The sequence below is a fragment of the Hemicordylus capensis genome, chromosome 2 (assembly GCF_027244095.1).
Source record: "Hemicordylus capensis ecotype Gifberg chromosome 2, rHemCap1.1.pri, whole genome shotgun sequence".
Classification (NCBI taxonomy): domain Eukaryota; kingdom Metazoa; phylum Chordata; class Lepidosauria; order Squamata; family Cordylidae; genus Hemicordylus; species Hemicordylus capensis.
The window spans coordinates 415,252,447-415,276,943 of record NC_069658.1 but is presented as its reverse complement, the minus strand read 5'-3'; the positions used below and the strand labels follow the sequence as shown (position 1 = coordinate 415,276,943).

General features: G+C 44.9%; 1 protein-coding gene and 1 long non-coding RNA gene across 8 annotated transcripts in view; one reads left to right on the top strand and one right to left on the bottom strand.

Annotated features, from left to right (window-relative positions):
* Positions 1-11,172, bottom strand: part of LOC128342852 (uncharacterized) — a 40,457-nt gene extending 29,285 nt beyond the window's left edge. Inside the window, exons 1-2 of the long non-coding RNA XR_008315197.1 lie at positions 9,911-11,172; positions 8,301-8,465 (exon numbers count right to left, since the gene is read on the bottom strand). This is a non-coding gene — a long non-coding RNA (uncharacterized LOC128342852). The remainder of the gene's footprint in view (positions 1-8,300; positions 8,466-9,910) is intronic.
* Positions 1-24,497, top strand: part of KMT2D (lysine methyltransferase 2D) — a 133,699-nt gene that overhangs the window by 2,359 nt on the left and 106,843 nt on the right. For 5 of the 7 annotated variants that reach the window (XM_053290869.1, XM_053290873.1, XM_053290872.1 and 2 more), the window contains exons 2-8: positions 14,786-14,850; positions 17,037-17,169; positions 18,128-18,345; positions 21,720-21,829; positions 23,093-23,255; positions 23,859-24,024; positions 24,141-24,255. In XM_053290869.1, coding sequence (XP_053146844.1) covers positions 14,802-14,850; positions 17,037-17,169; positions 18,128-18,345; positions 21,720-21,829; positions 23,093-23,255; positions 23,859-24,024; positions 24,141-24,255 — 954 coding nt within the window. In that variant the 5' untranslated portion in view covers positions 14,786-14,801. The remainder of the gene's footprint in view (positions 1-14,785; positions 14,851-17,036; positions 17,170-18,127; positions 18,346-21,719; positions 21,830-23,092; positions 23,256-23,858; positions 24,025-24,140; positions 24,256-24,497) is intronic. The other 2 variants (XM_053290871.1, XM_053290870.1) reach the window with 2 other exon arrangements.

The window sequence follows — 24,497 nt, the reverse complement described above, 5'->3', positions numbered from 1 at the left end:
AAATGCCCTACTCCCTTACCAGTGCTCACTTTCCCAAAGCAGCCCTGTGGCAAGGCCTACTTTGCCCAGCAGTCCTCTAGAGATCAGTGCAGCCTGCATGGGATTATGGAGGAGTCCAAAGGGATTTGCTTGGAGAGGGAGGGGGTGGAGGAGGAGGATTGTGTTGGCATTTTCTCCCTTTCCAAGCCAGCGTTCTCTGCAGTGGCTGCATTGTTGGGGATGCTAGGCTAGTTCCTTCTCTGAGATGCTGAAATTCTAGCTTTTTTAGCACAATCTACTCTAAAAAGTGACTGTAGAGCTAGGGATGAGACTTTTTGCTAGCATGTCGAATTTCCCGTTCTGTCTGTATGGAAAGGAGAAAGGGGGCTTGTGAACTTCGTGCCACAGCGAAATAAAAGCATCTTTCCTGGTCTTCTGGCTGTCACTTTCAGCCACACCTGTTGCACTCTTTTGTTGCCTCTGACAAGTAAATCGAAGGCCCCTGAAAATAGGGAGAAGCTCTACTTTTTCATGACAGCTAGGAGGGAGAGCGTAGCTGCTTAGCAACTGGTTTGAAGAGGGTAGTGGAATCAGTGCCTTTCTCCCTGCCCCCTCTTTAAAATAAGATGTTCCACATCAAGGAATAGAACTCACCAGGGGTTGTGCTGGATGATCCAAATGCTGGTTTAAAGTGTCATTATTTACATGAATACTTTTGGAGGTGAAAATACTCCCAGGGTTGCTGATCCTTGACCATTTTGTGCACACAGATATTTGCAAATAGGGGCATCGTTGTGTGTACACAGTTCTTTGAAAAGCTTTTACTGCAGTAAAGTCTGCATAGGTATGTTTTTTGTAAGGACAGGAGATTTGATTCTTACTATCCACATAATTATAGAGAGCCCATGGTAACTGGGGTAGTTGTTTCAAGTGGAGACTTGCTGATAATAAAAGCAGCACTTCTTTCACTGGGGGGCTTCTGTGTAGGCTCCAGTCACGTTACAGCAGTCTTCTCGCTCTTTGGTTATCTAACACTTGTGAAAGGAGTTCTGTGCTCATTTTAGCACTTGTTGACAAAGTTCTTTATTTCTCTGATTTCCTTGTGAAACTCGGGGGTTGTAAATGAGATGGGAAAGAGATAAAAGTTGGATCCCACCACTTTACTGCTTCTGTACCAACCACTATTTCTCACTAAACCTTGAAGAAGAGAGAAAGTTTTTATACAAACAGCCTTAATATAGTGCCTGCAACAACTTTGCCCTAAAATATGTATTTTTTCTGAATTGCCTTATGTTCTTAGGGACTGTACCTGAATCCAGACCTGTAATGTGTGTTGTCTGCACCAACTTGAGGTGGGGTGGCTTGGGTTGGATCCTGAAATGCTGGAGGCAGAAGGTCCTGTTCCATTGACCCAATAAGAGAAGCCCAAGATCTTAAGATCTGTACTAGGCCTAAACAATCCAGACACTTGATGCTTCCTGCCAATTGTAGGGGCTGATATCACACATCCCTATTCTAGGTACGTAAAGAGCTGCCTTATACGGAGTCAGACCATTGGTCCATCCATCTCAGTATTGTCTACATTGACTGGCAGCAGCTCTCCATGGTTTCAGGCAGAAGTTTTTCCCAGCCCTACCTGGCGATTCTAAGGAGTGAACCTGGGGCTTTATGTGTGCAAAGCTTAGCTACAGCCCCCTCCCCTAAAGGGAATATCTTACAGCAGATAGTGCTCACATGCTCACCCATCCAAATGCAAACCAAGGCAAACCCTGCTTAGCAAAGGGGACAATTCATGCTCACTACTGCAAGACTGACTCTCCACTCTGAATCTGTTGTGTGCTTGAGGAGAGCTCTGAAGCCGAAGCCTGCAGACACCTGAGCCTCAACATTACACACTGTGCTAGGCCTCAGCATCAGGATGTTAGAATTCTGCAGTCCCTGAGACTAGGAGGTTTCACAGACAGGATTTTGTATCTGTTCCAGGGCCTGCCAGCCAGTTCCTTTAAACTTATTAACTGCACAAATGTGTTTCCCCATTATTGCCCCATTAGTCATCTTGTATGTAAGGATTTGTGAGCTCTATTTGGGAAAAACAGGCTTAATGGATATAGAGTTTGCCCTTTTCTTTTTCTACCGTAATTGGAGACCATCCTAGGATCATGGGTTGTATTCGCAGCATGCCTCAGGCAAATAACTCTACCTCTGAATATCTTAGTCTAGGTGCCATGACTAAATTTCTAGATACCATGGCTCTGTGGTGCCCAAGATTTGTCAAGCCCTGCTTGACACGACTACTTGGAGCGTCTGTGGCTGCGTCAGAATTTGAATCCATGTCCAGCACTTTGCTGACAGGGACTGGCTTTTAGCCAGCAAATGTATTGGAGGAGTGGTTAGAGAGAACAAATGGAATTGGCTTGATATTTGAAGAGACACAAAGCTCTGTCTTAGTTCTCACTCTTCAGTAGTTGCATCTGGACTATACGCTTTAAACCAATTGAACTGTTGTGACATCTCCCCTCTTCCGCTTGGGGGAAGTGGGGACTTGTCATTTTGTGTAGGAATGAAGAACTCTGTTGCTACGTGGTCCACTTGCGCGGTTTGGGCAAAGAGGCACCTTTTAAACATGGTGAGTCTCTTTATTTAGCAGGGGGAGAGTAACTGGCCCTATCCACCCCCAGCACAGTACCTCCAGTGACTGTTGCTGGTGTGTGTCTTAAGTTTCTTTTTCGATTGTGGGCCCTTTGGGGACAGGGAGCCATCTTATTTATTTATGTAAACCGTTTTGGAAACTTTTGTTGAAAAGTGGTATATAATATTTGTTGTTGTTGTTTGCAGTTCTTAGAGTTCTGTGATGATGGGAAGCTGTGGTGTTTACTGGTTTAAGTATGTAGTATAAACACTTTACTCCAAGTCAATACATAGATGCAACACTTTTGTGAAAGTCTTAAGGTTTTTTTTGGGGGGGGGTAGCTGGGTGGGATTTAAATAAAAACATTGGCTCAAGCTTTCACTTTAGATTTGCTGTCCTAAACTGAATTCTCAGGTTTGCAACTTAGGGTGCTTCTGAGTTTTTAATCTTTGGTCATGTTTCATGCTGAAACCTACAAGCTGCATGGTAGATTGGATTTTGTAGGGAAATCATCTGGTAGGCAGGGATAGTAAAGTGTGAGAGAATTGGGGTATCTGGTAAATTGAGAGAATGTCTCGATCAGTCTCAAGCGGGTCTGCCTTTTTACATTGTAAAGTTTACTGTATTTACCTTAATCCAAGACTAGGTTTCCCCCAAGTTTTTTGATATTAGAAATCGGCAGGTTATCTTAAATTCAGAGTCCTGTTCCTTTTGAGTAAATGCAGGTATAACCTCTATTTAACCTCTACTTAACCTCTACTTTAAGGGCTCGTCTTAAATTCAGAGTTGTCTACAATTTGGGTAAATACAGGTAATTTGCTCCAGCAATTGATAAAAGTCTCTGCATTTTTGTATTGACATGCGAAGAGACCTTCAAACCTAACTTTTGTTTGTTACATTTATATTCCATTCTTCCTCCAAGGAGCTGAGCTAAGAGCAGTATATGTTGTTTGATTTATATCCTGCTTTATCCTATTGGTTCAAAGTGGCTTGCAGCAGGCCTTGACAAACTTCTTTGTATTTACCGTAGGAGCCAAATGGTGGACATTTGACTAAATTAGTGATGGATGTGGAAGGGAAGAGTAAATGGGCTTCTCAATATCTCCTTTACAAGTAACATACTTGTGAAAGGACCAGGGCTGTCTGGGACAAATACAGATTTTTGTTAATAACTCTGCCTCTGAATATTTTAGTAAAGAGGAATAGTGCCCACAGATCTTCCTGTATCTTTTTTAACAACTTAAGTTGTATGATTATGATATTTTAAAAGTGCATTCAGTGTTCCCTGTAAGAGGGATTCCCAGACGTTGTTGACTACAACACCCACAATCCCCAGCCAAAGGCCATTGCAGCTGGGAATGCTGGGAGTTGTAGTCAACAACATGTGGGAATCTCTCTTACAGGGAACACTGAGTGCATTACTTAAATATGTCCCCTCCAAAAAGAAAAATCTATGGGAAAGATGGAAGAAATGCCTCTTCTGTCCATGAGGAAAGTGTTCACATTTCTCTGTCTCAGCAATGCATCAATCAATAGAATAATTATTGTTTTAAGTGGAGGTGAAAAACTTGAGTAAGAAATTTGCTCCCTACACTTTTGTTCATGCCTCCGCCTACCGGGATAGGTTCTGACACTCACTGCCATTACCACAGTTGTTGCTATTGCTGCTGCTTTGGCTTCATGTATTCCATGACCTACTGGCACCACTGCTGCTCAAGGGCAATTCCAGGGTAACCGAATCAGCATGTTACCATTTTGTCAATGACTGTAGCCCCAATCAGATTTTCAAGTTGATATTATATATATACCCACTGGCAAGAGAACATCTCAAACTATAAAGCTATATTTTTATAAAGCCCTTAAATATTATAGATAGTGCTTGAAACATGCAAACTACATCAATAAGAGAATCAGAAATGATGTCCAAAAATTCTAATTCCATTACTATCATATTCTGCACATTTCAGACATTATAATATACTAGCCAACCCCGCACAGAGCATCTGTGCACTCCTTGGGGCTGGCGGTTACCTCTCCCCGCCTTCTGCTCCAGTCTCTGCTTCCAGGCCCAGCCACCTCTCCTCCCCACCACCACTTCTGCCCCCCCCAACTTTCTTTACCACCTCTGGCCTCCACGGCCGGGCCCGCCACCACAGCAACCAATCCTCCTGGGTGCGCCTCAGCCAATCAGGCACGTCCACCGCCCAGCCAATCATCTGGGCTCTGGGATGCACATTCCAAGGCACACCCAGGAGAATTAAATATAATAGATAGTGTCTTTGTAAAAAGATGGTCTTCTAGTAAGTAAGAGATGTTATCTTCCCAATGGGTATATATATAGTAAACTTGAAAATTTGCTTATGGCTACAGTCATTGAAAAAGCAGTAACATGCCTGATTCTGTTTTCCTTGGAATTGCTCTCAAGTAGCAGCACCCGGTTTGCTTACTCATTTGCTGGCCTGGCCATCTCACCCACTGTCTCCTAAGCACCGTACGTTCCTGAAGAAAAGAAAAGTGTGGTGTTGGATAGATGGTGGTGGCGATGGATGGGCCACCAAATGGGCTAGTTGCTGCTGCTTGATCAGCAGTGGTACTGGTTCTGATGGGTCATGGAGTATGTGAAGATGGAACAGCAGTGACAACAGCAGAGCGCACCCTGGAAGGGGGAGGCAGGAAGGAAAAAGGTACAGTGGGCTCCCAGTGGGGCAGGTAGAAGGTAAGGAGCAGGTGCAGGCAGCGAGTTGGTTGTGGCCGTACAGGAATTCCCCAACAGCTTGCTTCTCCTCCTGATGTAGACAAGGAGGAAACATAGGAAACTGCCTTATACCAAGCAGTGTCCTTTTTAACAGGGATTCCCAGTTGTTGTTGACTACAACTCCCAGAATCCCCAGCTGCAGCAACTTTTGCATGGGGAGTCTGGGAGTTGTAGCCCGCAACATCCAGGAATCCCTGTTAGAGGGAACACTGATGCCAAGTTCGAGATCAGTCAATCTAGCTCAGCATCCTCTACACCAGGGATTCTAACGTTGGGTCCCCAGATGTTATTGGACTTCAACTCCCATAATCCCAAGCCCCAGTGGCTTTTGGTTGGGGATTATGGGAGTTGAAGTCCAATAACATCTGGGAACCCAACGTCGAGAATCCCTGGTCTACACACACTGACTGTCTGTGGCTCTCCAAAGTTTCAGGCAGGAGTTTCTCCCAGCTCTACCTGGAGAGGCGAGGGAGTGAATCTGGGGCCTTCTGCATGCAAAGCAGATGTTCTACCACTGAGCTACAGCTCCTTCCCCTAAGGGGAATATCTTACAATGTCAGTTGGTACCACCCAGAGTTTGTCAAGCCTTGGCTTATACTCTTCTTCCTGCCCCCCCCCCCCCCCGTAGTCCCATCTCCAGAATTGTGGCTAGGGATGATGGGAGTTGCAGTTCAACAACAGCTGGAGTGACAAAGGTTGCCTGCCCCTGCTCTAACCACTACACTATTCTGGCTGGATGAGTTGAATAGGGGCAGTTGAAGAGTCATGTCAACAGCTGCCTGGCAAATTACATTACCCTACCCTATATTAGAATCTTGGCTAAAAACCCTTAACAGCTATAGCCGTTAAATGTTTCTGGGCAAAGTGCTGGTTATTACTTTTAAAGCCTTGAGTGGCTTTAAGTGGCTTAGGTCCAGGTTACCTGAGAGAGCACCTTTCTCAAGATACCCTCAGCTCATTAAGATCATCAGGAGGGGTCTGTCTTTGAGGGCCACCAGTTCATCTGTTGACTACCTAGGCTCGGGCCTTCTCAGTTGTCACCCCGGGTTGTGGAACACGCTCCCCATGGATATTAGGGGATTATCTTCCTTGGAGGCCTTCAGGAGAGCCTTAAAGACCCATCTTTTTAGCCTGACTTTTAATGATATCTAGTTTTAATTTTAGTGTGGTTTAATTTTATTTTAACTGTTTTGTTATGTGTGTTTTATTTTAATGTAAACCACCCTGAGCCACTTTAAGAAGGCTAAAGAGGTGGTATATACTTTAGGAAGGCTAAAGGGCAGTATATAAATTGAATAAATAAAATTGTACATATACATGTCTATTATCAGTGTTCAGCCATGTGTTAAGAAAAAAGCACAGAGCAATGACAAATGTGAGAAGATTGTGTAAAACATTGCAAATTTTAAGCCACATGTAAAAGACCATATTACTCCTGTGTTGATGCATTTCCGAGCAAAATACAAGGTGCTGGTTATTATCTATAAAGCCCTGAAAAGCTTAGGCCCTGAGTATTTAAGAGAACGTATTCTTTGCCATGAGCCCCATCGCCCTTTGAGATCAGCCAGAGAGATTGGGAGCGGGCCTTCTCCGTTGCTGCCCCTGGACTTTGGAATGCGCTCCCTGTTGAAATAAGAGCCTCCCCATCTCTGGCAACTTTTAAAAAGGCACTCAGACACATTTATTCACCCAGGCTTTTAATTAGATTTATAGTTTTAATAGTTTTAATACTGGGTTTTAAATGTTTTCAGTGTTTTAAATTATTTTAATTGTTTTGATATTTTTAAATGATTTTAATTGTAAACCGCCCAGAGACGCAAGATTTGGGTGGTATAGAAATATTTTAAATAAATATATACAATAAATAATAATAAGACTGAAATTGTTATCTAGCAGGGGTACCTATTATCTGTTGCATCTACATCCCATCATCTTCCAAAGAGCATAGGGCGGTATTCATGCTACCCCCTTTTATCCTCGCAACAAATCTGTGAGGTAGATTAGGTTGCGAGAGTGACTGGCCCAGGGCCCTCATTGATCTTTATGATTGTATGGGGATTTGAACCCAGATCTCTTTAGTTCTAGTCCTACACCACACTGACTCATATGCTATAGAAGTTGCTTCTGTGAGGTAAGTCCATAACATCTAAAGTATGTTAGAATATTTCAGATCAAAAGTGTGCCAAATTAACACAGAAGATTGCGATAACAGTCTTATCGTTATTCTGAATTAATTTTCTATAGTAATACTAAATTTTACCACTGCTCAAATAGCCAGTATGTTTCTTTCTTAGAACGGCAACAGTGTTTAGTCAGATGATCAGGTTAATTGATGAAAAAGCTTTTGATCACTTAACAAGCCCCCCCCCCCCCCGCAAATAATCAGGCAGAACATATTAGCTAAAAATAGCTAGTCATGTTTTAAAAACATGGTTAGCTATTTTTAAAAACATGGTTAGCTATTTTTAATACAAGGATTTAGAGAAAAAAGATGGCACAAATTATTTTGGAAGAGGCATTTTCCCTTCTCTCACAGAATACCTCTTCCAAAATGGCTGCAGCAGCACATGTGAGCATCATCTAAACATGATGAAAGAGCTCTTATTTCTTCAGGATTGTTTTATTTTTATGCATAAATATATGCAGATGTATTTATTTATACTGATAGGATTAATGGACTAAAATGTCTTTAGCTGGATGATAGCCTTGTTAGAAAGAACTAAGTAACGTACACTACAGGCCAGGATATATTCTGAGAAACTAAAGGTTGGTTCAGCAGGTTTTGTGAATGTGAGTAGCAACATGCATGTAAACTGAGGGACAGATTCAGGGCTTTTGAGATTACACTTGGGCTCTAGAGAAGCCAATGCCATGGATCACAGCTTTGGGATCTACAAAGAAAGAGGGAGCTTTATTATTGCCTATTCACGGAATCACCTGTGAGGTGCTGCTCTTCTTTCTTCTGACCTCTGCTCTGCTGAACTGCTGAGTAAGTGAAGGAAAGGGAAGCCACTAGGCATGTAGCTTGGTCTTCTGGAGAAGCTTGCTTTGGGAATCCTCCTTGCCTTTTCTGTGCTATGAGGAAATTTTCATTGGCAGCATCTGTACATGGGCAAACACAGAATTTTACAAAAGAGAACGTGATATACCTTCTTTAATGAGAGGTCTGCAGTGTTCCCTCTAAGGCAGACCTGCTCAACTTTGGTCCCCCAGCTGTTTTTGAGCTATAGCTCCCATAATCCCCAGCCACATTGGCCAATAGCCAGGGATTATGGGAGTTGTAGGCCAGCATCTGCAGGAGGGCCGAAGTTGAGCAGGCCTGCTCTAAGGCGTGTGCTCACTCACAAGTTTTTTTTTTAATGCCCGCTCAGTTAATTATAGATCCCGCTCAGGTTGTATTGGGAAGGCCCCACTCTGAATGCACATGTACACACAATGCCTTGATACTGCCACCAGAACAAAATTCATTCCACACACAGATGAAAAACCTACAGAGAGAACACTGGAGGTCTGGCCTGGGAATTTAGGACCACACATTTAATAACTTTGAATAACACCACTGCATACCAGTTTGCCAGAAAAATATGTTTCAGGAATTGGATCATGTAAGTTCTGCACTAACTTGCAGTAACCACTGGATTTCAGATTACATAACAAGTCCTAGAGCTGGGGTGTCAAACTGTGACTCTCGAGCTGTTGTTGGCCTACAACTCCCATCATCCCCAGTCACAGTGGCCAGTAGCCAGGGATGATGGGAGTTGTAGGCCAACAACAGCTCGAGAGTCACAGTTTGACACCCCAGCTCTAGTACTTGTTATGTAATCTGAAATCCAGTGGTTACTGCAAGTTAGTGCAGAACTTACAACTCCCATCATCCCCAGTCACAGTGGCCAGTAGCCAGGGATGATGGGAGTTAGAGGCCAACAACAGCTGGAAGGCTGCAATTTGACACCCCTGTCCTAGAGTGTTTCCATTGTGGCATTGCAGAGATGCTGCACTTTGCTGGTCACAGCAGGATGTAGTGGAGGAGAGGGTGATTCAGACAGGTAGGGCCCAAGTCAATCTGAGTTTTACAGACTAAATCCAGCATTTTGAGTTCTGCCCCAAAGGCTCTAGGAAGGCATTGCAAACTTTGGGCCACTGTATGCACTCTTGTTTTGCACCAGCTACATTTTTCAAGGAATGATGACTGGCTCTAGATAGAGCATATTGGCCAAAGAGAGCACATAACACCTGTTCTGTATGAGCTCCACTGGCTGCTATTCCCCACCCCCCCCCACACACACCCAGTCTAAATTCAAGGTACTAATATTCACTTTTAAAGCGCTTTCCACTAGTCTAGGTCCAAGATACTTGAGAGAGCACCTTCTTCCTTGCATTTCTTACTGCTCATTGAGATCTGGGGATAACAATCTCTTGGCAGTCCCCTATCAGGTTGATGGCCACTGCTGTATAGTATTCTTTGGTGGTAACCCCCAACCTTTACAATAATAGTTCAAAAACAGGTTATAAATTTGCTGAATAAATGTTATATTGCGTCACCTGACCTCAAGGAAGAAGAACATTGACATGCAGAAATGACCTTTGACCCAGGAACAGAATTTAGTCTTGGCTCACAGCTCCTCCCCTGCTCCATCTTTATTTTTTCTTTGAACATTTTGGAATCTTAAAGGGAAATGAGAACCAGGTTTTTCTTCATCCAGCGGAAGGATGAAAATGGTTAGATTTATTCAGGAGACTAATGGCAAAAGTGAGATGCAATCTCTTGCTACCACTGCTGTTCAGACAGATTGATGGGATGGTTTGACTTGGAACTTGGGCAGTGTGATCTCAGTTTTCTTCTCTGCCACCAGATGCTGAAGAGGGCTTGGGTGATCCATTTCCAGCAGTGGTCTTCAACCTTTTCAGACCTAAGGCATTCTTCAGCTCCATCCTGGAATGTGGAATCCACTAGTGTTTTACCTTATTTCTCTGTTTCTGTCTTTTTAACTTTTTAACTTCATAAAGAAAATCGCACAACTGGCATAAGACACTTCAGCTTGGAGTGCTGTCCAGTTGTCAGTCTTTATTATGGTCTTTGACCAATATCAAAACATCTACAACAAATGTAAAATTTAAACATAGCCATATTGATAACATATCTGTACACTGGATCTAACCATTAGCGAGCAGAGCGTGTTGGACTTGTATTGCAGAACAGAATTTCGCAACTGTGTGTGTGATAGACGGATTTGCATCTGTTAAAAAATATTTGACAAAGAATTCGTCCAGTTGTCCTGGCAGGTTATGTAACACAGGGTCAATTAACCTTCACCTAAGACTATATAAAAGACACACCACAGGAGCACATGTATAACTGACTCGGTCTCCTCAGAGTTACAGGGGCAAATTGGAATTCTGCTATATCTGCCAACTAGTAGTTCCGAGGGAGTTGTCAGTCATAACCCCCAGTTGAAGACCAATGATAATTTAGGGTTGTACTCTTCTGGCTCCAGAAAAATGAACCTTACATAACTGTCACTGCCTATGAGACCTTCAGTATGCTCCCTAAATTATTCCAGACCCCAGTTCTTTCGCATGACTGTTAGCATTCCACTGCTTCTGAAGGCAATGAATTCACAGGGTGCTGTTGGTGGGCTCACTTTAGCTGTGAAGGCAAAGTCTGGAGCTTTTGGGGCTTGGAATACTGGAGATCTGTGGGAGAAGGATTTAAAACCCCTCCTTCAAGGAACAGAGTCTCCATTTGTGGCAGCTGAACATAAGAACGGCCCTGCTGGATCAGGCCCAAGGCCTATCTTGTCCTGCATCCTGTTTCACATAGTGGGCTCACCAGAGGCATCGAGGTTCCTGAGGATTCCGCAGGTGCTATGGCGACAGGAGTGCCTTCAACTGCACTATGTTGCTAGGCAGAGAGGCCTGTAAGTGAGAAACTTTGTAGTGGGGCAGGAAAGTGAAGGTGGTGCATTGGAGCAGGAGAAAGAGGAGATACTGTTTTGCTTGCCTTATCTACCTTCCCCCTTCCCCCAAAGCAGACTGTTTCAGCTGCAGATTAGTTGGATTTTCCCCTAATCCAAGGCTGTGCTCCAAAACTTGGACCCAGGGCTCTCTTTAGGGCCAGGCAAGCAGGGCAACCATCCAGGGCGCCACTCTTGTTGCTGCTACTAAAAATTTGCTGGAAGGGCATCTCACACTGGCTGGTTTGACCCAGGGCCTGCACCCTGCTAAGTATGGCCCTGCTTGGGCCATAAAGTAAGGGTCTGAACAGGGAAAAACTAACTCCCCCTACTCTTCGTAAGGTCTTGAGCGGTGTTGTATATTTCCAGTAATGTAGCTGTTGGCTGTATTAAAGTAAATTTAATCCAGTAATGTATATTTCAGTTCAACGCTGTCTCTTTGATAAACCATATCCCCAAATCTGATGAGCAAAAGACACAGCTGTGATAGTACTCAGGAATCCTAGATCCCAGTTCTGTTCTCTGACCACCTTCCTTTAACTTCTGACCCAGAGCTCCCTTCTTGGATCTGTTGCGTTACCTGCCTGATGGTGGTTTTGTTGTTGTCGTCTCTTGGCTGTCCCCATTGCATGCAGTTTTGTGATAACCGTTTCTTTTTCCCTGCCCTCTCCCACCTCTAGTGAGCATAGCAGATTGTGGGGGGGTCTCTGTTCTTGGAGGAGCTTCTACTGCATGTTTGCTTCTACTGCTTTCTCTCTCTTCCCCTTCCCTCAAAGGTTTTAATTGAGGTCAGTCTGTATAAATGCCAAAGGACCTCGTACTGCTTTACCTGCTAGGGGAGTCCTGTCCCAGATAATGCTGTGATGGCTTCTTCATTTTCATATAAGTCAGCTCTCTCCCCTTATATTAGAAATCACTTCTCTTTAGACATGGGTGGGTGTCTCGCTTGCTTAGATTATAGCAATGACTGCCCTATTATCTCTGGCCTGGTGATAGATGATGCCAGCAAATGGTCTTCTCCTTTGGGATGGGTTTGGATTGGTGACACCAAGAAGCTGGACTAGATGCTCCAGTCTTGTGGCTGATGTTTAGGTTGCATTATCTGTGCTGGAGTGCTGATGAGAGAGGAGCTAAATTGGGTTGGAATATGGAGCAACGAAAATGTGGGTTGCTGGCCTGTGTAGTTCTTCCTTGAGGTGGATCAATGGAATGCCTGGATTTTTATGATGTCGCGGGTGTGAGTGAAGCCTTGGGAAACGATTACACAAGAAACAATGGGTTCAGATTGTAGCCTCAAGATATTTAAGTTGGACAAAAGGATTTTTTTTGGTAAACATTAAATGCGGTAAAGCACTGAAACAGGTTACCTACAAACCACTGTTCCTTCTAACAGGGATTCTCAGATGTTGACTACAACTCCCAGAATCCCCAGCTGCAATGGCATTTGCTTGGGGATTATGGGAGTTGTAGTCAACAACATCTGGGAATCCCTGTTAAAGGGAACACTGCTACAAACATTTCAGGATCTTTGTCTTCATTGAGGGCTTTAGAGAATATGTTGGACAAACATTTTGATTGTATTAATGTGCATGGATATACTTCAAAGGGAATATTTGGGTGATTTCTTGAGGACACATCCAACCAGTTATGATATTCAAATATTTCAGTCGCTGGAGACTAGGAAGAACAATGGTGTGTGTTTCTGAGTACCCTTTTCCCATAAAGATGCTTAGGGAGTATTCTTGTTGTTGGGGAGTTGGACCATGAAGTGCTTTCCAATTCTATTATTCTTGTTTTTCTGAAGATATTGAGAGTTAAAAAACTTGAAATAACAGCATTCTATGCTGTTATAAAATCTGTTGTGTAGTGTGTTCTGGGTTTTTAAAAAAAATACTTAAATGCCCCATTTTGTCTTTGTACACTGAATACATGTAGCAGTTTGTCCAGATCACTAGTCCATTTAGTGCAGTATTTGCTACACTGGCCTGCAGTGACTCTCCAGAGTTTTGGACAGGGGTCTTTCTCAGCCCTGTCTGGAGATGCCATAGTTTGCATCTGGGACCGTCTGCATGCAAAGCAGGCCATCTTCAGTTTGGAAGTGGAGAATAGAGCTGGCTCTTCCTTTTTTTGTGGGGTCTCACTTGCTTGGTCCTCCTTAAAAATATTTGTAGTTGCTTTTAGCATTTTTGCCCTGAAAGATTCACATTGCAGCTTTGGGAAATTGTATTGTATTTGTGTGTTTTGGGGATGCATTCAATGTCCTTGTACTGAACATTTGTAGCAGGTTGCAGCAGTAAAGTGGGGTGGGGGGGACAATACTTCTGATTTTTATCCCCACCCACTCTGGTCTCCTTCCCAATCTCAAAACACTAAAATCCATCTGAAAAAGTAGTGACCTAGAGGTGCATTCACATGGCACTACGTTAGCACTCCCAGAGTTTGGGCTCTGCATTGAATTTTGCATCTTGATGTATGTAATTGTGCAGCAGTGACAGTATTTTCACAGAAGGTGTTTGTGAGTTTAGCTTTATAGTCAGAGCTATTATTATTATAATATATTCAATTTCTATACCGCCCTTCCAAAAATGGCTCAGGGTGGTTTACACAGAGAAATAATAAATAAGATGGATCCCTGTCCCCAAAGGGCTCACAATCTAAAAAGCAACATAAGTTAGAATTCAACTGAAAGGAGGAAAAATACCACAACTCCATATCGGCAATAGTGTTAGTCAGGCCTCTCCTCATTGGTCCTTAGTTAGAATCAGTCATTTGCTTGTCCTTATTTGACAGAAAATTGAGAGAGGTCCTAGGAAACAGAGATTTCAGGAAGTTGAGGAACAGAATTACCTGTGTGGTGACATCTGAGTGCAGGAAGAGCCATGGATTTATTGCATACCGGCAGGTTCACCACACATGTTTTAGAATATCTGCTTTGGTATCTGGAGAAATTTCCCTTTCATTTTGTTTCAAGTATATTTCCAGTTCTGTTCAATAGAAAAGCTTGGAAGCTTGTGGGTAGGAATGCATAGGGTATCATTGATCTCAGCTTCCAATAGAAGGTTCCAGTGCCTTCCCAGTGATGACTCTCCCACTGCTGCTATTCCCTGTCGCATGGTTTGTACTGCCCCCCAGCCCCAGTTTCCATGCCCTTCCCTCTCTTGGTGCTTGCCTCCAGATTCATTTATTTAGGAAGCAGAGTGGATTATGCAAAACAAGTGTATGCAAATGTAATTTGCATTAGTGAGTGCCCAACTTCTGCGTGAACACAGAGGCTTGATCTTTCTTTTGGCACCAAGCATGCCAATCATCCGCCACAAATGGCTTGGGGGGGGGGCTTATCCCAATACAGCATGTATGGCATTGTGCTAAATCCAGCAAAAGATTTACTTCTTTACACAAAGAGCAAAAGATGTAGGTTCCACCTGGAGTTGGGGAGCAAATCTAACAAGTTGTTTCTCTCTCTTTCAGGTCTCCTGGAGACAGGATGGATGATCAGAAACCGCCTGGTGAGGGCAAAGGCTCTGACACGCCAAGTAGGTGCTTCCATTTTGGCCACTGATCTTAATGAACAGCCCTAGGCAATGGGGTGTGTGTGTGTGTGTGTGTGTTTGTACATGTACACACACCCACACCCCAAAATGTGCAGGCTGGTAGTCCATTATCTACTGCCATCCTGCCCTGCACTACTTGTACTTTTGGAAGGGCTGTGATTGTGTGTTTCTGGATATACGTTGTACAGGAGAATGTCTGGGGTAGGAGGTGATCCACTCTGCATTATAGTCAAATTGGTGGGAGGTGATAATCTAGAAGTGGATGGCATGTGCTTGTAGGTTGCAAAGCAGCCCTTGCCTTAGACTTTGGTATCAACAAGGGGGTGCGGAGTATAAGATCCAAGGGGAATTTTAATGTTTCCTAGGGTGCTGATCCCTCTAACAGGGATTTCCTGATGTTGTTGACTACAACTCCCATAATCCCCAGCCAAAGGCCATTGCAGCTGGGAGTTGTTGTGAACATCTGGGAATCCCTGTTCGAGGGAACACTGGTGCTGAAAGGTCTAAAACTAGGATTGTAGTGGTCTGGCTAGTGGTTGCTCTTGATTATTGGACATGTGGATGCTGTTTGCTTGCTCACAATCCAGTACTGATTTGTGAATATATGGGCCTATTCAGATATTGTGCAGAACCAGACATTGTGCAGAACCTCAAGTCAGGCTTCTGCATGATGTCCTTAAGCCTTAGGAGTATACACTTCTTTCTTCAATGCCTATGCAAGTGTTTGCTTCTGAATGAGGTTTACATAAACCAAGATCAGTCTTGATGTCTGAACTGACTAATCTTGGTTTGTTCTAGCCTACTTACTCAGATAAACTGAGATCTGTACCCAAGGTTTGAAGTAAGTTATGGATCTCTGTTTGTTTAAAGTAAATTGTCTAGAATGAACCGGGATAAATCAGTGTGGTCTTAAATCAAGTGTTTTTGGGTTTTGTTTTGTGTATTAACCTAGTGGATGCCATGCAGGTATGGAAAGGTGGGAGCATGTGCTCCTGAGGCTTAGAGATGTAATGTAGAGCCTGGCTTTTATCTGAGGTTCTGCAAGACATCTGATCTGGCCCTATATGTGTTTTAATGGAAAGCTGCTTTCCACATTACAATTTTAAGAGGTGGATATATTCTTACAAAACAATGACATTGGAAAGGTTTAGATGTTTCAAATTTCAGGAAAATAATGGGAATGGCCGAGTACCTTTTTTGACTCTTGGCCTTACCTGTTATGATTCTCTCACACAGAAACATGCCTAAACTATTCTCATTCTATCATTCTGAAGGGAGGAACTGGATGCAAGAGTTCCTGTGGTCTAGAATAGGAATGCAAGCAGTAGCACCCTGGGCTGACCATGTTCTGCTTATTTCTGGGCCAAATCATGCATAGAATTTGCCTCATGTCTAACGTACAAGTAACCATTAAAAGCATTGAAGGTGGTGGGTTGTAAGCTATCCTATGGCTTGTGCAGTTCCTTCTGGGAGAGGAACCAGGAAGGAATGCAGAGAGCAATATTGGCTCTTGACTCTGTGGCCAGACTGATATGAATGAAGGTGGCTAGTGTTGGTTACTTCTGTCTACGGGGCTGTCCTAGTGGTTGCTTTCTGTACTGTTTTTACGTAGAGGAGTGTATTACGCACTTCTGCCTTGGCAAGGCGGCTCATATTCCATAGTCACGTGAGGATATCTTAGTTTGCTTGTGCTTCCCAGAATTAAATACATGGCTGTTGGGTGGTTTTCTCCCTCTGTAGCTTAGAGAGGAACTTCATGTGTGAGAGAGTATGGAGCAGCCATCGAATGCACCAGCTATTTTTGCTGCACAGACTAACACAGCTTACTGTCTGGAGGTTCAGTGGTGTCTTGTTTGACTTCCCCCGCATCCTGATGTCATTTCAATGTGTGTTCGCTCGCCTCTGTCCCAGGCCATTGGCTGCTACTGACAGTGGGCAAAGGAATGCCCTTCATAATTCTGTCAGGGTACAGAGTCAGTTGAACTAGACACCATGGATGGAGGAGCCCAACACCGGTGCTGTCTTTTCTGGAGGCAGCCGCATGTTCTTTGTGATGTATAGCTTCACCCTTGATGAGTTCCTCATCTGGGACAGAGAGCATGACCTGACAAGAGAGAAGGCCTACCCCCAATTGCACTGCCCAGGTCCTGACAAATACCCTCTTGTAGCAGCAGATGGAATTGTGTCTTCAGAGGAGCAGGGCACTGTGGAAGCTGATCCCCTGAAGCCACCAGAAGACGGCCCTGTGAAAGAGGTGTCGGAAGAAGTGGAGAGTAAAGAGGCACCACCTCCAACCTGCAGGTGAGAGGCCAGCCTGAGTTGGGCTTGGGTGGGTGTGGGAAGGGAAACCATACTGTGGATGGGAGCACAGTGGGGGATAGGTTCAGAGCTGCGGCCATGACAATGGAAGGCAAGCCTCCCTAAAGAGAGACAAAGTTGCAAGGGGAGCAAAAGCACTACTCTCTTGTTTCTGTGGGATGGTAGTGCTGTGGGATGGATCTCTCCTGTCATTGCTGTCTTTCTCTGGTGTTTAGATGTTCCTCCTTCCTTCCTTTTTTGGCTTGTAGTGCTCGTGGTCCTCATTTTTTCCTCCCTTCAGTTTGCCTGGCCCCACAAGAAGACCTCACCGACTGGGTTGGCTTAGTTTCCTTTGTCTTATAATTGAGGAGGCTTCAACTCTTAATAGGGAGACTCGGGAGGCTAAAGGGTGGAGAACAGGGTTCCCTCTCATTTTTTTCATCAGTGAGCAGAATGCGTTGTGTACTGGGAAGCATTTTCAAGGCAATGTGTGCACATGTGCTTTATTGTGTGCCACTATAGATAGCACACACACCATAAACATGGTATAAGGAAAGAAGAGAAAAAGCGTGTCACTGCAAGGGCCACAGAGACATATCCTCACCCCCACGGGTGGCGGGGAGGAAACCCTCTGTCTAGATTTGCAAGAATGGCAAACACCGCACGCCATTCTTGCACCTCAGATATGTATCTGTATGCTGGGCATATATGCAATCCCCCTGTGGGGAACTGAAGATCATATTTTGTTTGAGTAATCAATACAATTATATTGTCCTATACATGGCTGCTCTGAAGTCAGTCCCATTGAATTCAATGGGGTTTACTCCCAGTCAGGTAAATTGGTATAGAATTGCAACCAAAAGCACTAAATTAAAAATATTATACTTAAATGTGAAGTGAAAGTAAAAATACAATTTTATAAATAGAGTAGAATTGTAAAATTCACATCTCTGTTCTCCAGCTCCCCTCCCAAACGCTGTGCGTTCTGCAACTGCAGCAAATGGAGCCTGCACGGACAACGAGAGCTATTGCGTTTTGATCCGGCACCTGATTGGGTAGAAGATCCTTCTGACTCACTGGAAAGGAAGCAACCTGGCTCCACAGAGGCTGGAGGTGATGACCAGGCCCTGATTGGCTTTCCAGATGGGGTGTCAAAACGCGAGGTGTTTGAGCCAACAGGTGAGTGAGAGGCGAGGAGCTGCTGCCAGCCAGGAGAGCTGAGCTTGGCACATCCACTGTGATGGTTAGTCCTGACCCACAACCCCCTTCTTCCCAGCCAAGGCCGCCTCATGTCTCTTCTGTGGCTCTTCTGATTTCTCTAGGCCAGGGGTTCCCAAACTGGGAGCCTCCAGATGTTGCTGAACTACAGCTCCCATCGTCCCCAGCCACAATAAACTGTAGCTGGGGCTGATGGGAGTCGTAGTTCAGCAACATGTGGAGGCTCCCGGTTTGGGAACCACTGCTCTAGGCAGCATTGTCAGTACAGCAGAAGAAAGAAATGCTCACAGCTGGCTGGCTTCCTATTTAGTTTTTAAAATATTTATATTTGTATTTATACATAAATATATGTGGGCGGGGAGGTGGAGTGGCTGTGGCCTTTAAGGATAATATCTCCCTTACCAGAATCCCTGTCAGAACATCTGATCATATCGAGTGTGTGTACTTGTGCTTGGGGACCAGAGATAGATTGGGACTTCTGTTGGTGTACCGATCACCCCGCTGCCCAACAGAGTCCCTAACTGAGCTTGTGGACCTGGTCTCAGATTTGATGTTGGAGTGTCCCAGGCTTGTGGTTCTGGGGGACTTCAACGTCCACTTTTGGACCAGGTTGTCTGGAGCAGCTCAGGAGTTCATGACAACTATGGGCCTATCCCAAGTGGTCTCCGGGCCGACACATACTGCTGGTCACACGCTTGATCTGGTCTTTTACTCTGATCAGGGTGGTGTTCCGTGGGTGGGGACTCCTATGATTTCCCCATTGTCATGGATGGACCACCATCTGGTTAAGGTTGGACTTACAGTTACGTCTCACCTCTGCAGGGGTGAGGGACCTATTACAATGGCCCGTCCAAGAAGGTTATTGGACCCAATAGGATTCCAAGAATCCTTGGTTGGATTTAATGATGGCTCGGCTGACAATCCGATTGATGCCCTGGTGGAAAATTGGAATAGTCAACTTACCAGGGCAGTAGATGGGATCGCTCCTAAGCGTCCTCTCCGACCTGCTTCAAAAATGGCTTCTTGGTATACGGAAGCTGAAGCGGCAAGGTAGACAACTGGAACTCAGGTGGAGGAAGTCTCAACAGATTGCAACATAGAGCGCACTTAAAGATCTATGCTCTGGCTATACGTGCAGCAAAGAAGCGCTTCTTTTCTGCCCTTATTGCTTCCGCAAACTCACGTCCAGCTGAGCTTTTTAGGGTTGTGAGGGGGCTAGTAGGACCCCCTGCTCCCTTGAATCAAAATTTGGATCCATCAGTTACCCGCTGTGACTCTTTTAATGAGTTTTTCGTGGACAAAATCTCTCTTATTCGGGCCGATTTAGACTTCGACTCCACAGTTAGCACAGTATCAGATGCAGAGGTATCCAGCAACTCCTCTTGTGTGGTTAAACTGGATCAGTTCCAGTTTGTGACTCCTGAGGATGTGGACAAGCTGCTTGGAACGGTGCGTCCTACCACCTCTCTACTTGATCCTTGCCTGATGTGGCTTACACTATCTGGCAGGGAGATTGTTGTGGAGTGCCTGGTGGCAATTAATGCCTCTCTGAGGGAGGGCAGGATGCCCCCTTGTTTAAAGGAAGCAATTATTAGATCTATTCTTAAGAAGCCTACCTTGGATCCCTCAGAGTTCAATAACTACAGGCCTGTCTCCAACCTCCCAAGGTTGGGTAAGGTGATTGAGAAGGTGGTAGCCTCCCAGCTCCTGGCAGTCTTGGAAGAAACTGATTATCTAGACCCATTTCAAACTGGTTTTCGGGCTGGCTATGGGGTGGAGACTGCCTTGGTTGGCCTGATGGATGATCTCCAATTAGGACTTGACGGAGAAAGTGTGACTCCGTTGGTCCTTCTGGATCTCTCGGCGGCTTTCGATACTATCGACCATAGTATCCTTCTGGAACGTCTGAGGGAGTGGGATGTAGGAGGCATTGCTTTGCAATGGTTCCGCTCCTATCTCTCGGGCAGATTCCAGATGGTGTCTCTTGGAGACTGTTGCTCTTCAAAACTTGAGCTTTTATATGGGGTCCCTCAGGGCTCCATACTGTCTCCAATGCTTTTTAACATCTACATGAAACTGCTGGGAGAGGTCATCCAGGGATTTGGTGCTGGGTGCTATCAGTATGCTGATGACACCCAAATCTGTTTCTCCATGTCAGCTTCATCAAGAGAAGGCATATCCTCCCTGAATGCCTGTCTGGAGACAGTAATGGGCTGGATAAGGGATAACAAACTGAGACTGAATCCAGACAAGATGGAAGTACTTGTTGTGCGGGGTCGTTACTCGGGAAACAATATTGACCTGCCCATTCTAGATGGGGTCACACTTCCTCAGAAGGAACAGGTACACAGTCTGGGAGTGCTTCTGGATTCACGCCTCTCCCTGGTTTCTCAGGTTGAGGCAGTGGCCAGAAGTGCTTTTTATCAGCTTCGGTTGATACGCCAGCTGTGTCCGTTTCTTGAGATTGATGGCCTCAGAACAGTAGTACATTTGCTGGTAACCTCCAGACTTGATTACTGCAATGTGCTCTATGTGGGGCTGCCTTTGAACGTTGTCCGGAAACTACAATTAGTACAGAACGCTCCCTTGAATCAAAATTTGGTCAGGTTGGTCTCCGGGTCATCTAGAAGAGACCATATTACTCCTATATTACAGAAGTTACACTGGCTGCCAATAGGTTTCCGGGCAAAATACAAAGTGCTGGTTATAACCTATAAAGCCCTAAACAGCTTAGGCCCACGGTATTTAAGAGAACGTCTTCTTCTGCACGATCCCCATCGTCCACTGTGTTCGTCAGGGGAGGCCCGTCTCTGGCTACCTTCAAGTCGGTTGGTGACCACTCAGGGACGGGCCTTCTCAGTTGTTGCTCCGAGACTTTGGAATGTGCTTCCCACTGACATAAGACTCTCCCCATCCCTAGCGGTGTTTAAAAGAGCTCTGAAGACTCATTTTTTTAACCAGGCCTTTTAACTTTTTAACTTTAACTTTTGTAATTTTAAATACTGTACATTATTTTGTTTTTAGGCTGCTTTTTGGCATTTTAATTGATTTTAATGTTTTGTGTTTTTGTATTGTTTTATTATTGTGAACCGCCCCAAGACTTTGGTTTGGGGCGGTATAGAAATGTATAAAATAAAAAATATATATCCCACTTTCGTTGTGAGGTCTTGAGTTAGGGTAAACTGTAGTATTTCCTCCTTGCTTCCTCATCCCACTGTACCCCTCTTCAGTGCCCTTTCTCATGTATAAGTCTCCCCTTCCAGCTCAACCCTCCATTCCAGCCTGAATAAGTTTTCATTGGCTCCCCTGTTTGTTGCCTCTTCTTTTCTTAACAGGGCACTTCTGGGCTCATCACTGGTGTGTGGTCTGGTCGGCTGGCATTTTGCGTGCTGAAGGGTCATGGTTGAGCCATGTGAACAAAGCTGTCATCTCAGGGATTGCACAGGTCTGGCACTAGGAGAGGGGTTCATGCCTAAGCCATGGGCATGTGTGGGGTGCACTAGGATAGTTGCCAGGATGCCGTACCCTATGTGAGGGTCTAGGAAACGACATTGCTGGGCTTGCTTTGTGGAGCATATGCTACAGCCTCCAATCTGGATTCTCACAGTTGATGCAGGATTTTGAGCAATACCATCTTCCATTTTAAAATACATTTGCTTAGCCCAATGTTGTGTTATGATATAGTCCCTAAATATTTGGGGGAATAAGAAATGTGCCTTGGTCCCTGGAGCATGAGGGTTTCCCCTCCAGCTGGTTGCTAAAGTGGTCCTGGGAAATGAGAGTAAATGCTGAAATTCCAGTAACAAGGCAAGGGGTTTCATTTGGCATAGCCTCCTTGCATAATAAACTGAGTGCAAACTTACAAAGTCTAACTAGTGTTCCCTCTAACAGGGATTCCCAGATGTTGTTGACTGCAACTCCCAGAATCCCCAAGCAAAAGCCATTGTAGCTGGGGATTCTGGGAGTTGTAGTCAACAACATCTGGGAATCCCTGTTAGAGGGAACTCTGAGTCTAATCCCTGCCTTCTGCCCCCACAATAGATCTAGTTTTCCGAATTTGCAGCATTCATTTTAATGATATATTTCCTCTTTTAGAGAAGATAAATATATATTGTTCCAGAGCCTTTGCCAGTGGGCATTTGATCCCCTTTTGCACAGAGTAAGAACTTGAAATGACAGCCCTGAATCCAGAAATGGTTTGTGCAGTAGTTAGGTTGTGTTTTCGCTACCTTTGGTAAAAGCTGGAGACGCACTAGTGGATCAGATGGATTTTGTTTAAATGGAATGATGTGGCCTGCAACAACGCCACTGACATGGCTTCCGGCTCTGGAAACCTTGCTCTGTAGTGCAGATGAATACTTGGTGGGCACATACCACAGTCCAGATCCCATAAGTAATCACCAGAGTGGATTAAGCAGTCCCTAATTTTTAAGTGTAATAGTGCCTCAGCCCTGAGAGAGGGATCCCTGCTTAAATATCTGTGTCCACTTTCTAGGCACTCGGCACCCTACACTCGTGGCATTTCTAGGACTTATGTGCAAGAGAAGCAGTTTTTCACTTTGAATTGTGATCCTTTTTTATCGCCTGTGTTCACATTCTGCAGTGTTTTGACTGTTGCTTTTTATATACACCTGTAAACTGCTTTGCTTATGAATTTCATAGAAAAGTGGGGTAGAATTAAATGAGAGCTCTTCCATGCATCTTTCAGAAATGTGAACACTGTAATAGATGGGGTGCTACCATTCCGTGCCATGCAGAGGGGTGCCAGCGCCACTATCACTTCCCCTGTGCAGCAGCCAGTGGCTGCTTCCAGTCCATGAAGAGCTTGAAGCTCCTGTGTCCAGAGCACCTAGGCCAGGCTGTACAGATGGGTAAGTGGTGGTGGTATGCCTAGGGCAACAGGTGGTGCCAAAGTTTGTCTGCAGCCAGCTCCAAGTACAACCCATAAGTGTTCTCTGGATCTTCCTATCCCTGCTTAAGCTAATAGAAGCATAGGAAGCTGGGGGTTGAATTTGCAGGGGCTGTGTGGCATGTTCTATCCCAGCGATTCTGTCAGCAGCATAGGACTATGTGGGAGTGGTCTCTTAACGTGATAGAGGAGTCGGGCTTAGTAGTAGGGATTCCAAGGTTTTATCTCTGCCTTGAGGGGAGCAGTGTAGAGCATCTGCTTTTGCATGTGGGAGGTCCCAGGTCCACTCCCTGACATTTCCAGGTAGGGCTGGGAAAGACTCCTGCCTGAAACCTTGGAGAGCTGCTTCCAGTCAGTGTAGACTACTAGACTCTACTTAGATGGACCGATGCTCTGCCTCTGTATAAGGCAGCTTCCTAGGTTCCTATGAGCTTGAGCAGGGATAGGGAGATCCAGAGAGCACTTAAAGGTTGTATTTGAAGCTGGCTGCAGACAGAGGACTTGGAGGTGAAGTGGGCTTGGATGATTTGGTGGCTTTGGTCCCAGTGTGCCCTTCCTTCCCCAGAGGATTCGCGCTGTATGGTGTGTGACACGCCAGGAGACCTGCATGATCTGCTGTTCTGCACCAGCTGTGGTCTGCACTACCATGGCAACTGCTTGGAGATCACCGTAACGCCACGCAAACGCTCAGGTTGGCAGTGTCACGAATGCAAAGTTTGCCAAACCTGTAGGTAAGTGTGAAGCCCCTTGATGTGGGGGAGGGAAGGGACCTGCGTTGAGCATCCTGGGAAGGACAGATCATGAGGATGCATCAGTTCACGGCTCCTTTGGCTTTTCCCTCTTGCAGGCTATCTGGTGAGGACAGCATGACATTAGTGTGCGAAGCCTGTGATAAATGCTACCACACCTACTGCTTGAAACCTGCCATTGAGAGTCTACCCACCGACTCCTGGAAGTGCAAAGTGAGTCCTGCCTTTGTGTAGGTCTGTATTTCAAGAGTAAAATTATGTGTGTAGGTAATCCAGATTTTGCACCATCACCTGTAATTCTGCAGCCATCATGAATTATGCAAATGAAGGACACGTATATTTCCTTATGTGTATATGACTTCTAATAGGCCCTGGGATGGCCAAGGAGATATGCAGGCACTGCAAGTTTGCTTTCAGCCAGTGGAAATACTGCTCAGCTTCCCCTGAGATATTGC